The 13935-nt window shown below is 42.9% G+C and overlaps 1 protein-coding gene across 3 annotated transcripts in view; it reads left to right on the top strand.

The window, feature by feature from the left end:
• LOC135900289 (gamma-tubulin complex component 3 homolog) overlaps positions 1-13935 on the top strand; it is a 58708-nt gene that overhangs the window by 22613 nt on the left and 22160 nt on the right. For all 3 annotated transcript variants that reach the window (XM_065429787.1, XM_065429843.1, XM_065429919.1), the window contains 5 exons: positions 4073-4144; positions 4975-5085; positions 6001-6088; positions 11058-11185; positions 11520-11584. In XM_065429787.1, the coding sequence (XP_065285859.1) occupies positions 4073-4144; positions 4975-5085; positions 6001-6088; positions 11058-11185; positions 11520-11584 (464 nt within the window). The remainder of the gene's footprint in view (positions 1-4072; positions 4145-4974; positions 5086-6000; positions 6089-11057; positions 11186-11519; positions 11585-13935) is intronic.

Here is a 13935-nt window from a genome sequence, read left to right as displayed (position 1 = left end):
AAAATTAAAAGGCAATGATCTGAACAATTAAGTTGAGGACAAATATGTTAATGAAACTTTGTCATTCAAGAACCGTGCTTACATTCTTGTATATATGCAATGGCCAGTGAAAAATCTCAATGACGCTGTCGTTTGTTCCAATGTATTACGCAGGAGTAGCTGTCCCTTGTCATGTATCGTGAGTAATTGTCCCGAAGTTATAGTCGCGACAGAGAGCACGTATAAAAAGCAGGAGTTCTGCAAGATATATGAGGGCAAGTCAAATGAATGAGCCAACAACGGGGTACTTTATTTAAAAGTAGTTTTCATGAGAATTTAGACATTTGTCCTATTGACTAACGAGTTGCGTGATTCCCGTCTTATAAATCTCCTTGGGTTGCTGCTTCAAAAAGTTTGTATCTGGTTCCCTTGAGCAGTTTTTTCGGCTGCCCCAAAATGTAGAAGTCGCAAGGTGACAGGTCTGAGCTGTATGGCGGATGTTGCAGCGTTTCCCACTTGAACTTTGCCAGTTTTGTATTAACCACATAAGCGACGTGGGGACAGGCATTGTCGTGGAACAAGATGACCCCATTCGTCAATTTTCCACGTTGTTCGTCCTTGATTGCGACACGCTGCCGTTCTGGCGTTTCACAATATCGGAAACAATTGATAGCCTCTCAAGATTTAGCAAATTCTGTCAGTAATGGACCCTGTCGATCGAAAAAAAAAGTCAACAACACCTTTCCAGCGGAAATGATGGCTTTTACGTTCTTTGGGCGTGGTAAATTCGAATGTTTCCACTGTAAGCTTTGCCGTCGTGTTTCAGGCTCGTAGTAGTGGCACCAAGGTTCGTCCCCGATCACAGTTGCAAACAAGAAGTCGTCATGCTCATTGTGATACCCGATCAGATGAGTCAAGGTAGAGCGAAACTTCTCCGTCTTCTCGCGATGGATAAAAATCTTGGGGATCCATTGCGCACCAAAGAGCCGATAACCGAGAAGCTCATGAATTATGGCGTGAACCGAACCGTGACTGATGTTCAGACGGTCTGCCAGTTCATCGATGCTTATCCTCTGTTCTTGTTTCAGCAGCTCATGAACCTTTGAAATTGTGTGCGAGGTGATTGCACGATGGTTTTGGCCCGGTCTTGGAATGTCTTTGCAACGTCCTTTGAACCGTTTGCTCCAACGCTTCAGAGTGGTCAATGAAATGCAGTGTTCAACGTACACGGCAGTCATTTGGTGATTAATTTCTGTTTTGGAAACACCTTCAGCTGTCAAAAACTTTGCGACACCGAGCTGTTCAACTTTTGAAGTGTCCATTATGTGACGCAACCACATTCAACCTAGTGTATGAGAGCATTAAAGAACATTTATCTTCACACCTGCGTGTCACTTTTGTAAATGAGACATGCCGTTCTCCTACGCGCATGCCTCGCAGATAATGAACCGAACCACTATTGCGCGGTTAATTAGGGTAGGCTCACTTTCATTTGACTCGCCCTCGTACATTAGAAATGCAAAGATACAATGGGATACGCAAATGCGAAAATACGGCTTCCTAAAGGACAAAAAAGTGTCACTGGAAACAAAGTTCTCTGCATGTATACACAAAACCTCGCAACAAGATATTTAAGTATACGTATAAGTCTCCAATGAGTCTATGTACGTAAGAAGTAACTGTATATAATGCATCAAACAAGGCAAATAAACATGTTGCACAATCATAGATTCACAGAATTCTAGACTCCGCCCCCATTCCATCCACTCCCCCGGATGTATTGCGCACGACGGAAGGCGGCGCGCTTGCTCCCCGCTTTTCTCCTTTGCGCACACAAGACTGAGCCACCATCGTCGGCTCACCCATTCCACCTCCCCTCCTACGCTTTCACTCGCACATACAGCATGCAACGCGTGGTCACGATGTTATCGCGCTTGGACTTATACGAAACATGAGGGCGATGGCAGGAATGCGCCTGGAGTGTCCATATAATTGCTTTCGCAATAATATAATAAACGTATCCGGCAACTGAAGCGTCCCGTCGCCCATTACTTTCCGCAAAAGAAGTATCAAAATCGAACTTTCACCATGCGACAATTCGCTGCGCCGCAACAATGTATTTTTTTTTCTGTGAAGCGGAGGCACCGAAATGAAAAAAAAAAAAACGCATAGGAAAGTATGTTGGCCAGAATCTAATGCCTACTTCGGGCACCTAATGGGGCTATGGAAGGAATACCGAAGAAAACATGAGACGCTTGGTCCACTGAGAACCATGCGCATACTGCTCAGTATCCTACAGCGGCGAAACAAGACTTTCCGGAAAGGTTCCGCTCAAGGAATGCGGTGCAATCCTTCGAGTCCCCACAGTGATGGCGGCGAGCGACTATTTTTTTTCTCGACTGTTAGCCAGAAAGCGTCCAAAACTCTGTCCGGTGAAAATCCACTCGGCCAGAGCAAACCGAACGCGCACCGAAGTGCACCGCACGGTGGCCGGGGCCATACGAGAAGAACGTTTGCGCTCTGGCTGGCTCTGGCAGCCCGCGGGTAGGGTAGCGAGAACAAAAAAAAAAAAAAAAAACCATTGAAGAGGCTCAATGTGTCCTCGCGAATAAAAGTCAAAGTAGAAAAAATAAATAAAAACATAGTTACTTTGGCTGGCTTTAGTGTCTTGACATGGATGTCCTGGCGTAGGTTAAAAAAAAATTTGATATTTTTTATGTGACATGACGGCACAAATGAACCACCCCAACGCTTCGTCTCATTGGACCTCGCTGCCTGCTTTGTCAACTCGTCTGCTAGTGCGTTGATTTGGCTTGTCTCGTTGTATGTTCCGATGTAAGACTTTAGAAAAGTCAATAGACCTTTGACGTCAAATGTTTATAACAACATTAAACCCACAAAGTTCCGCAATTGACAATCTAAAGCACAACATTGGAAATGTCAATGCACCTTTCACATCAAGAGCTTATGAGATTTATACCCATAAAGTTTCGCAATTGATATCCATGCGCTCTATAGATTCCGTGGCCTCAGTGAGATGCCGCGCCGAGCCCGCTCACCATCAAAGCGCCCTTGAAACTTTATGCTCGGATGGGACTGCTTGGCGTTATGTGACTCCCGGTGTATGGGCGTTGCCACGAAATCCAGCCCGAGTTTGCAATCTTCGCGGTTAAATGTCTTTTCGAGCGTCAAAAAGACATTCTAGACAAAATCCAGCATGATTTCCGGCGCCGGGGGTCGCTTTGGTCGGCGGTGCATGGGCAGCACGAAAAAATTTCGGGGGGGGCTGAAGCCCCATAAGCCCCCCCCCCTGGCTACGCCCCTGATTCCCGTTAGTTGCACAGCTTGAAGAAGTGCCTATAAAAGGCGACGACTTTCTCCTCATACTACGCAGCAGGTAGCTTCTGGCACACACTGATATGCGACACAGAGAGAAACCAGCCCCATTCACCAACTTCGATACCCAAGCCCTGCTGGCTCTGAAGTTTATCCTCGGTATTATCCCCGCTTCGGAAGCAAACACCCAAGCTTGTCTCATGAGCATGTTGCACCAGACTGGCAGGAACCGATCACATATTTCAACTATGTAAGCCTCAAGCTTGGCCTCCAGCTCCGGAAAGCACCCCGCTGGCAGAAACCTCTTCACTTGCCGTCCCAGCTTAAATGTTTTGCCTTGCTACAGTCTCCGCTCCTACACCACTTGTTCAGACACGCAGAACTTGCAGCCCGCTGTGCAGTTGTTTCTTTCTTTGGTGAAAAGAATCGCAGCCCTCTTGTCCGTGAACGAGTGCAGAATGTCTGTTGGACCCGCACCAGTATGACAGTAAGCGAGGATTGGCCGACTGCAATGGTTAGAGCCGTAGAGCAAACATAGAATTGTGCCACATTGTAGTGCGCTGATATCTCGTTTGTCTCGCTTTTATTCGCGGTGCCATGTTTTGGTTTCGATTGTAAGTAGACTCCCTCCCCCCCACTTCAGATCCTCAAATTAAAAAAAACTAGGTCATTTACTATCATGTAAATACGGTAGTTGTTGTCATTAACTTTTGCTTCAAGTGGGCGACCCTTGATGAATATTCTCTGGAATAAACAGGTGCTTCAACCATGGTACAACATGCTTTGCCGATGGATCCAGACTGGGCAACTTGAAGATGTCCATCATGAGGTAAGAGGCTCTGTACATGTTGCTCACTCGTACTGCCCTTTTAAGTTCAGATTAGATTGTGTGTAGCTAACCAGACATGCCAGATTTATAAAGCAGGAAAATTTGAAAAGGAGAAACGGCCATTTGTTCCCAATTCAAGCAAGCTAAGGTAGCATGGGGAAATGTGCTGAAAAAGGCACACGTGGAAGCAGTGAGAAATGACAACTGGCATTTGAAGCTTGAAGCATTGTTATCCATCATCGTGGCCACAGTAGCAACAAAACAGTTTTCTGCTCAAATGCAACTCGGTGATATGTAGATGTGGCAAGCTCGAAGTTTCCTTATGCATTTCCAGCTTTACTTTGCTGAGTATTGTTTGTTTTACTGAATATTTATTGCTCTAAGAGATGAGGATAAGCGGCCCCTTTATTGTTTGCAAGGCCTTTCGTTTTTAGCGTGATGTGCAAATTCGTCTCTAAGCTGCCTGAAAGTTGCCTGGAAATGGGAATCCACAATTCACCGAAAGTCATGTGGAATTATACATAGTCAAGGTGACTGCAGAAAGTTGACAAAATTCAGTAGAAGCCAGCTCATGTAACACATTCAGAATGTGACAAAAGTGTAAGAAAACCTTGCTTGCCGGCAGCTGTAGTGATTGCATCCAGGCCGCAGCACACAGCTGTAGCACAGTGAATAGCAAAGCTTATTGCAGTGATTGGAATTTCGCTATATCTAGCTTGTTTACTGTTTACTTTGCTTTACTGTTTACTGTTTATCTTTTACTGTTTTTCATAGAGCTTACTGCATCAGGAAAGAGCTGCTAAATGTCCGTGTTGTTTTGTGTTTCACAGTTCTTCATTGCCATGAACTCGAACATTTCTGTGGAAAGCCTTTGGCACGACAAGTACTACCTGCGCAAAAGTATGATGCCGTCATTCCTCTCTGAAGAACAGGCCCGGAAGGTGCGCCCACAAAATTGTCAGAATTGTCTATATTTTGCTTGTGTTTGCTGCCTGCTCCTTGCAGGGGTGCATCTTACGAATGTGCGTTGGTTATACACTCTTCCTTATTTCTCGACTGGAGGGAAATTTCGCTCCTCAGCTGAGGTACTCGCTGGTTCGGTTATGATCGTGATTAATTAAGAAGCTGTCTGATAGCTGTTGGTGATTAAGCCCCTATGGCACAAGTTGCAAACTGCAAGGGGCACCTTTTAACCTCAGCCTCCCCCATTTCTCTGTAATTAAAGAAATAAATGCTTTGAATTAATTAAAAAAAGTTGCTTAAGAAACCTTTTTTATGAAGTGCTTTCAAGAAAAAAATAAAGATGCTTGGTTACAAAGTTATAACTTGAGAACCAAGATGGAAAGATGAGAGGTCCACTGAAATCAGCGTGTTCTAGACATTTACTCAACATTGGTATAATGGGAGAAGGAAAGAAGAGGAAAGAAAGAAAACTTCTGAGCTGGCAATTAGGAGAGAGAAGCCGATGCAAGTGTATAAACAAGTCCTGCAGAAAAATGTGCAGTTCCACATTGTTTATCATGGTGCACCATGACAAAATGGAAAACGATAGTTTGAGAATTTGTGTTTTATGTATTGAACAATGGCTAGAAATCTGACGGAAACTACCATTGCGCACTGTCGTTTGCACTAAACACTGTGGCACAATACAGTTTCTTGCAAATATTGTGTAATTTCCACCCGTGCCAAGCGCCCCTGCCAGATTGTAAAATTTTGTGAAGCAGACTGATGGCCCGATCACCTCTTTTGAAGCTCTTGTTTATATTGCATGTTGTTTCAAGAAATATATCTTTGCTTGCAAACTAACTAAGGCCATGATATCTTGCCTCTACATCTTGTCTTCTACATCTACGCAGATTCTTTGCACAGGCAAGGCCGTCAATTTTTTGCATCATGTTTGCCAAAATTTGCCGCAGCAAGCAGACCTGCCTCCACCTCATGCAGGTAAATTTTTGGGCCTCTGCCTGCATATATTACACACTGATGCTGAACTTTGTACCATGACCTCAGTCAGCAAAACATCAGCCTTTAACCCTCTGAGGTGTGTTTCTTTCCATCGCTGCCATGTGTCTGCCAGAGTTATCTTTATTGAGGATTTAATGTCTACAGGGTGTCTTATTTAAAAAAAACTCTAGTTCATTATTTGTTGGGTGTCATTGAAGTGACAAAATATAGTCATGTATGCTGTATACGTGGTCTTATTCTTCGTAAATACAATCAAATTTTCTCAACTTCTTTCATCTTCAAAGTAGTGATTAAACAACCAGCACCCATGGCAGTATTGATAGTAGGACATGCCATGTGAGCACCTGCAAACAAACTCAGTGGTTGCAAACCTATCAGGAAAGCCAAGCAAGTGAAAAACTTGCAGCATTTGTCAGATTGCTAAACAAGGTACAACCATTTCTCTTGTGTCTCGCAAGAAAGATGAATGTGTAGTGGCTTCATCTGTCTGCAAGCGCTTGCTTGTAAACATATATAAAGTGCTCACCTATAAGAGAACCATGCAGACAAGCATTTTGGGGTAACAATTTGAGAGATTAGAAATGACATAGAATTCAGTTTTTGTGACACTGATAACCCGAAACAGCATATGCCAAATATTCCTAGGCCATCGCAGTGGTATCCACCCTAGCATGAAGTGAAAAAAAGATCAGTTCTGGCCAGAGCCGATAGGTGATAACTCAATCAAGGAACATAATTTAGAACTCTCTTAAGAGAGGTAGCTCCGCTTGGTGGCACTTCATTCCAAAACGGCGAAATCTTTCTAACGTGTGGTTGCACTGTAGCGACTCCCAAAGCACTATTGAGAGTCACTACGACAGGGAATTACTCAATGCATGAAGATATCGTATTAGAGCTTTTGTGCATTGGTAGCTTGTAAATTGGCATTACAAAAAAAATTTTTTTTCACACAACTTTTCTTTTTTTCCAACTTCATGGCCATACTTAACATTAGCCTTAACTTTTCTGCTGAGTTCATTGTTGCATGCTTGCATTGCAGAAGCAGACTCTAGATCTATCGAGGTTTTTGTGAGGCCTGAATGTGGAATGGATCTTTGCAGTCATTGCATTACTTGCCCTAAATCTTGATGCTGTAGCACATAGCAATAATAAATCACCTTTTTTCCAGAGCTGTAGGCATCTTATACTCCCACATACCACAGAGACAATAGCTCCAGATTGTTATAGTTAATAAATGTGAAGAAAAGGCAACAGTTTTGTACAGCACACAATAGCAAAGTAAATACAGGTTTGTGCACAAAACCAAAGTTGTTTTTTTATGGACGATGCTCTGTGGTACAAGTGAGTGTATGACATCCATGGCTGCAAAATGAACATTTTCTGAGAGTCAGTGCTATTTGTGTTTACACTTTTTTGCATTAATGTCTGCATTTGTGTGTGCTTCATAAATATGAGTTAAATATGCCATGCTGGCAAGCCCAAGCAGCCTTTATTTATTTATTTCTTCTTCCTTTTTTCTCTTTATTTGAATGTTGCCTTATCACATAAAACCATTTAAATATTGTGTCTTTTCGTAGGCTGTGCCATATAATGATATTGCATTTGGTAAAATTTTTATTTTATTTATTTGTTAATTCAATACTGCTAGCCAGGGTGTCAAGCCTTAAATTACACCAAGGTATTAATGATTACGAAATAGCACCACCGGGCTGCTAAAATGAAACGATTTTGACGATATTGTACAAATAAACCAAGTCGTTAGTGTAGGTCCTTATGATAATTAATTGACGCATCTAAGTGCTCCGTGTAAAATGTGTAATTTATTATAAGGTTTTAAAGATGTACATCGCTGCCGATCGTGGCACATCGCGCGGCTGAATTTTAAGCTGCCCCTACCCATTTGACGTCATTTATCCTAATGACGCTAGTAGGGCGAGCTACCCGATTGGCTGCCCAGGGCACGTCATCAATAATTTTTCCAACTTTATGCTGAACAAGTGTTGTTTGTAATAGTTGGAATGTTAGGTAATTTGTTTCTATAAAAAGAAAGTAACAGAAAGAGAATGCACAAGAACAATTTCTCACTACGCTTAAGCACTTTTGGCGCACAGCAAGCATCGTCTGCTCATGTTACACCATTTTCCTTTTTGACGAGAGCTCCACAGTCAGAGTCGGTGTCAGTCTTTTCGCGAGCACCGTGATTCGGCTTTGTTGCATTGTGGGCTGCAAATGTAGTGACTGGTAATACGTCAAGCTGCAACATCGTGTCCCTCTGCAAGGCATCATGAGCGAACTGGCTGCAGTGTATTGGACTGCCGCTATCCGACCGGCGCCAGGATTTGCGTGTTTGTGGCCGTCACTTTACACCAGAGGATTACTACTGCAATAGCGTTTGGCAAGTCCGGTATTCGGGTAAACGCAAGTGCAAGGGGACAGGGCCTGGCCATTTAACCGTGCTGTTTCACGGGATGAGCAGAAGCGCAAATGTGAATGGTCTGCACGGTGCAGCCACCTGGTGGCATAGAGCTCAACCACACACAGTAGCAGTAACAAAATGTATTCTTTGCTGCTGGTGTAAATTTTTCACAGGAGTGTAATCATTAACACTATGTTTTTGTAAATGTTTAAAATGTTGTACACTTGGTTAGAGCAATATTAGGTCTTTATTTGGCTGGTTAAACTCTGTGCTAACAGGTGGATGGACCGTGCAGACCGATCAGGCTGCTCACGTACGTCTACGCTAAAGTTCCTTCATCAGCATGAGTTTATGCTTCCAGCTATCCGTCGAAACGCCCAGCTCCCCTGTGGTTACCGAAATATCAGAGATGTTTGGAGCTGCGGCAGAATGCTCGCAACGCACGCTGCTTCGATAGCTCTCGCTTTGGAATCGACTGCCAAGCAGCTGGCAGAGAGTTCGGAGAGGCTTTGCGTGCTCGCTCCAATTTATACACCATGTGTGCAATGTGGATAATGCTGTGTTTAAAGATTCTTGATCACTCGCATTGCAAATTTCTTGATATAGTATGCAATTGTCGGCAAAAAGTTTTATTTTTACAGATATATTTTGTGCAATGTCCTTGATAAATAACAGGGAGAACAAAGGCCCTAAAGTAGAACCCTGTGGGACACCTCATTTCACATGGGCTGAGTTTGAGTTTACAGCATCGACTATTACACATTGGCTTCTCATGGGAAGATATGCTGCTATCCACAAAAGTAAACGCTCATTTTTCAGAATTGATTTGAGCTTGAGCAGTAATCTGGTCACTCACGTGATGAAAGGCTTTTTCAAGATCGAATAATATATTATCTATTTGGCTATGCATATCAACCACTGCTGCGAGGTCATGTACTGTCTCAACGAGCTGGGTTACTGTTGAGAATCATTTGCGAAAACCATGTTGATGGGGGGTAATTTGATTTGCAATGTTGATGAGGAGTAAGATGTTTAAATATTATATGTTCAAGAATTTTTGTGCTAGAACATAGCAGGGAAATAGGCCTGGAAGAGGACACAAGCTAGTGATAATTGGTCTTAGGTACTGGTGTGAACAAGCTGTTGGGGCACGTCAACTGGGTAAAGCAGGGGTCATTAGATTTGACTGCAGAATGCTTGTTACTAACCTGCATGAAATAAAGTAATGGGTTGGTCACAGCTGTGACAGGAAGCCAGCCGACGTGCCCACTAGAAGCAATTCAAGAAGTTGAGTTGCTTATATAGGTGGCAGTCGATGATCATGGTGGCATCCAAAAATTCAGGCACAGTGAAGTCTCTTCTGCGCAGTAACCAAGATAGAGCGGTGCAATGTTGGCAAAATTCATTGTCTTGAGGGATCTGTTGGCCGTCCATGTCACTCATAGCAGGAGCAGCTGCATAAAGTAAAGTAACGGGTTGGTCAAAGCTGTGACAGGCGGCCAGCCGACATGCCCACTAGAAGCAATCTGAGGAGTCCAGTTGCTTATATAGGTGGCAGTCGATGATCACGGTGGCGTCCAAAACTTCAGGCACAGTGGTCTCTTCTGTACAGCTGCCAAGATAGAAGGGTGCCTTGGTGGCGAAATCTGTTGTCTTGAGAGATGCGTTGGCCGTCCATGTCGCTGCACAAAGTAAACTAACGGGTTGATCATAGCTGTAACAGGGCCAGCCGATGTGCCCACTAGTGCCCACTAGTGATGGTGCCAATAGTGAAGCAGGCAGGGAACTATGGTACTGCATTTGGCCACTGCAAGCTGATCAGGCACTGCGCTTTGTGGCAGATGTCATGATGATGGATTGGCAAAAGCACTTTGGGGGTTCTCTTGCAGACTTTAGGAAGCTATGAAACATGGTACTTTTCAAGGGCCTTTCAACTGCATTTGATATGTCCAAACACAAGAAGCTGGAGTTTGTTTCTTTTTCCTGTTTTTCCAAATAATGTGTTATCACTGAGCATGTGCATTTGCAAAATCTGTTTTGCTCATATGGCAGTATTGTTGCTGTGTTATTTGGATGAACTGAGTGAAAGCAGATGAAAACTGAGTAAGATGTGAACACATATTTTTTTACTTTGTCCCATGTCTGAATTAGCACTGCTAATCCTATATCCATGCTCACCAACTTACCCAAATGGTACCGTTGCAGCGTGGCTTTTCATAACTGCAGTGATGTATGGACTGTAGTGTGGTATCCTAGTTGGTGTTCTCTCATTGTGCGGGATGTATGAGGTTACATTCAGATCTTGGAGGCCTGATCGAGGCTTTTGCTCTACACATTATTGTAAATTTTGTGCTCAACAAGTAGACTTCCTAGTATTAAAGTTGCACGAGGGCATTGTTGCCTCTGCACTCTCTATTTAAGTTATCAGTAAATGTAAGAGAAGGGTACTGGCAAGTGCTACTCTTTGAATAGCGCCCCCTGGAACTTTTCTTACAAGAGAGGTGCTTATATCTTGGGACCATGCTTGTGCAGTGGAGTGTCTGTTGGACGGGCAACAAGAGGACTCCTTTCTAGAATTCCTGGAACAGGCATACCACACACGCAACTGTCGTGTCCTCTCTGTGTTCAACACTGAGTTCAAGTTCAAGGAGCACCTGCAGGTTAGTGTCCCTCTGCAGTCACTGCACACTCTCCTAATACACTGTCTTACAAACTACAAAAAAACGTTAGTGGTAAACAGTAAGCTTAGGAAGAAAGTAATGTGAATTCCCTGTGTATCTATCAATTTATTGTCTTTTAACAGCAAGCTGCATTAACATCTAACATGGCTTCTTCTGTGATGAGCAAGTGTAATTTCGGAACACGTGGTCTAGGAAGCCATGTGCTTCCTTGAAAGGATCTTTTTGAACAAATGATACTTTTACAGTGCAACTCTTTTTGTTATTGAGAACTGTAACTGTTGAGCAATGGTGATGCAAGTTTACCTTTTTTCAGGCCTTGCGACAATTTCTTCTGTTGGGTCAAGGAGACTTTGTCCGCCACCTGATGGATGTATTAGAGTAAGTTGAGCATCACTTCAACTAACTAGTGTATACTTCGTTTCATACTTAGCAGGCAATGCTGCAGAAAATATGGAAGTAGTGCAGTCTTTGATGTCTCACTCCGTGCGTTTCACAATGCAGTTGTTTTTCATCTGTGGTGCTTTCTATGGAGAAACAATGTCTTATATTACAACAACTTGTGGATGCAAGTTTATGTCAAGTGACGTGTTATTTGCACACCTTTGTGCTTCCAGTATGTTTCACGCTATGTTTTGGTTGTGAGCACAAAGGTTGTGCTATGGCCACTGGTCACAGAAATGTGTCACTCAGCTTGTTTGGTAATAAAGAAAGGTTCAGATTTTCTATGCCTATGTGGTAATAAATATGTGATATTTTGCAAAATAAAAGTATGGGACTTCATTTTACATTTCATTACACGGTGTATACTTGTCTTTTTCAAGGTGACATATGCTTTCCTCGGCACAGTCTATATAGGTAGGGTTCTTCTGAACGGGAGATGGAGTAAGGCAGGTGGGTGCGGCAACAACCGGAGGTGTATTAGCAGCGAGGGTGTAGATTTGAGAATAAAGGTGTGCTGGTGTACAAGACCGGTGACACGGCCGTGTGTCAGCCGGCGTGTAGACTTGCCCAGCACACCCCTGTCCTGCTTCGCTGGTGGTCGTGCACTATCATGTCTCTGAAAGAGATAATAAAGGAAGGGCAGAAAGCGATGCTCATGAAAAAAAAAAATTACTGAAATGGAATAAATAAATAAAAAAGAAAAAAGGAACCAAACTAAGTGCTGTTGCCTATAGCTTGAAATTTAGCATAGCGAATATTCGCTATGCTACCAATGCTACTAGCAAAGCTGGTAAGAGAGGGGTGTTGTGCAAGCCATTGGCATGTCAGCTGACACACAGCTGTGTCACTGGCCTTGTGCACAGCGCCCCTTTATTCTCAAATCTACACACTCTTCGCTAACACACCTTCGGTCGTTGCCGCACCCACCTGCCTTACCCCCTCTTTCCTTTAGAAGAACCCTACCTATATATACTGTGCCGAAGAAAGTATCTGTTGCCTTGAAAAAGACAAGTCCACTTGTCGAAACGTTGGCTCCCGCATTTACCTTGTTCTCATTTTGCTCATTGTCTTGAATTCCCAACACCTGCCTTCCATGTTTTCCATGGTGTATACTTGTATCTGTCTTTCATACATGCTGCTCTATTTTTCTGTTTTGGATGCAAACAGTGAAAAAAGTCTCTTTAGCTTTCTTAGCATTGCCTACTATGTATGAAAGAAAGTATAGATGTCAAATGGAACAAGTGTCATGAAAAAGCATGACAGGGATGCGGGGTTGACAGTTCCATCCCCCTGTATGTAGATGAGTGATAATGTTCCCTTTAGCATTAACTTCCAGTGTTTATTTGATACATAATTATACTCTCAGCTAACTAGAGGCACCAGCTTATTGTTACATTTATAATGAAGCAGACGCGCCCCCAGCTGTGTTGTCCGTGGTGCGTTGAGAAAGAAGGAAGACCCGTGCCGTGATTTACGAAAGAGCTCGTGTTACTGGATTATACTATACTGTGCCTTCAAGCAGTTATAACTTTTTTAATAAACCTCACTACACCTTCTTTTTTGATGCTTTCAACTCTAATTTCAAATTGTAATGACCAGCTTATTTTGACTGCTTTACAGACAGTCAGTAAATACATTAAAATTATCCTATTAGAATGGCATGTTGATCTAGAAAATAAACTAACACAGAGATGAGCTTTTAGTCCAGGGTTTGACAAAACACTGTTTGGCAAGGGGTGTACATTTTCTTGACAGCAAGGAAACGCTCGCCAAAGCTTGAAAAAAAAAAAGAGAGAGAGAGAGTTCTCATTTATTTAATTATTTTTTATTTTTTAAATATTTTTTTAACACTTTAATGAGTGTTTTTTTGCAGTCAAGAAGCAGATAAGGTTTTGCCAGTGAAGTGCACAGTGCCAGCTCAAGCCTGTGCTTTTTCTTTCCTGTTGGAGATTGATGTGTGGAATACATATTGTAAAAACACTCGTTAAGCATAAAAAGTGCAGAGGTCCAGTGTTAAAGATATCTGGCTGGTTAGAAGGCACATATGTAATCATCCAGAGAAATACTAATCAGGGCTCAGAGGATCCATTGCTAAGGAATTGGTTAACAAAAAATTGCAAAAGGTTTACAATGCTTGCGAATGTCCAAATGCACTAATTTTAAGCCTGCAATACAGATTTATGTGGGCTCTTAGTCTGCATAACTTGTGGGGATGCGCAACTCTCACGCGTCCCCTGATGTGTTGTTTTCTAGCATAGCTCCCGTCTCCTGTAATCCGGCTTCATCCC

This window comes from Dermacentor albipictus, chromosome 1 (genome assembly GCF_038994185.2).
Source record: "Dermacentor albipictus isolate Rhodes 1998 colony chromosome 1, USDA_Dalb.pri_finalv2, whole genome shotgun sequence".
Taxonomy (NCBI): domain Eukaryota; kingdom Metazoa; phylum Arthropoda; class Arachnida; order Ixodida; family Ixodidae; genus Dermacentor; species Dermacentor albipictus.
Note: the sequence above shows the minus strand (reverse complement) of the source record. Positions and strands in the feature narration are given on the sequence as shown.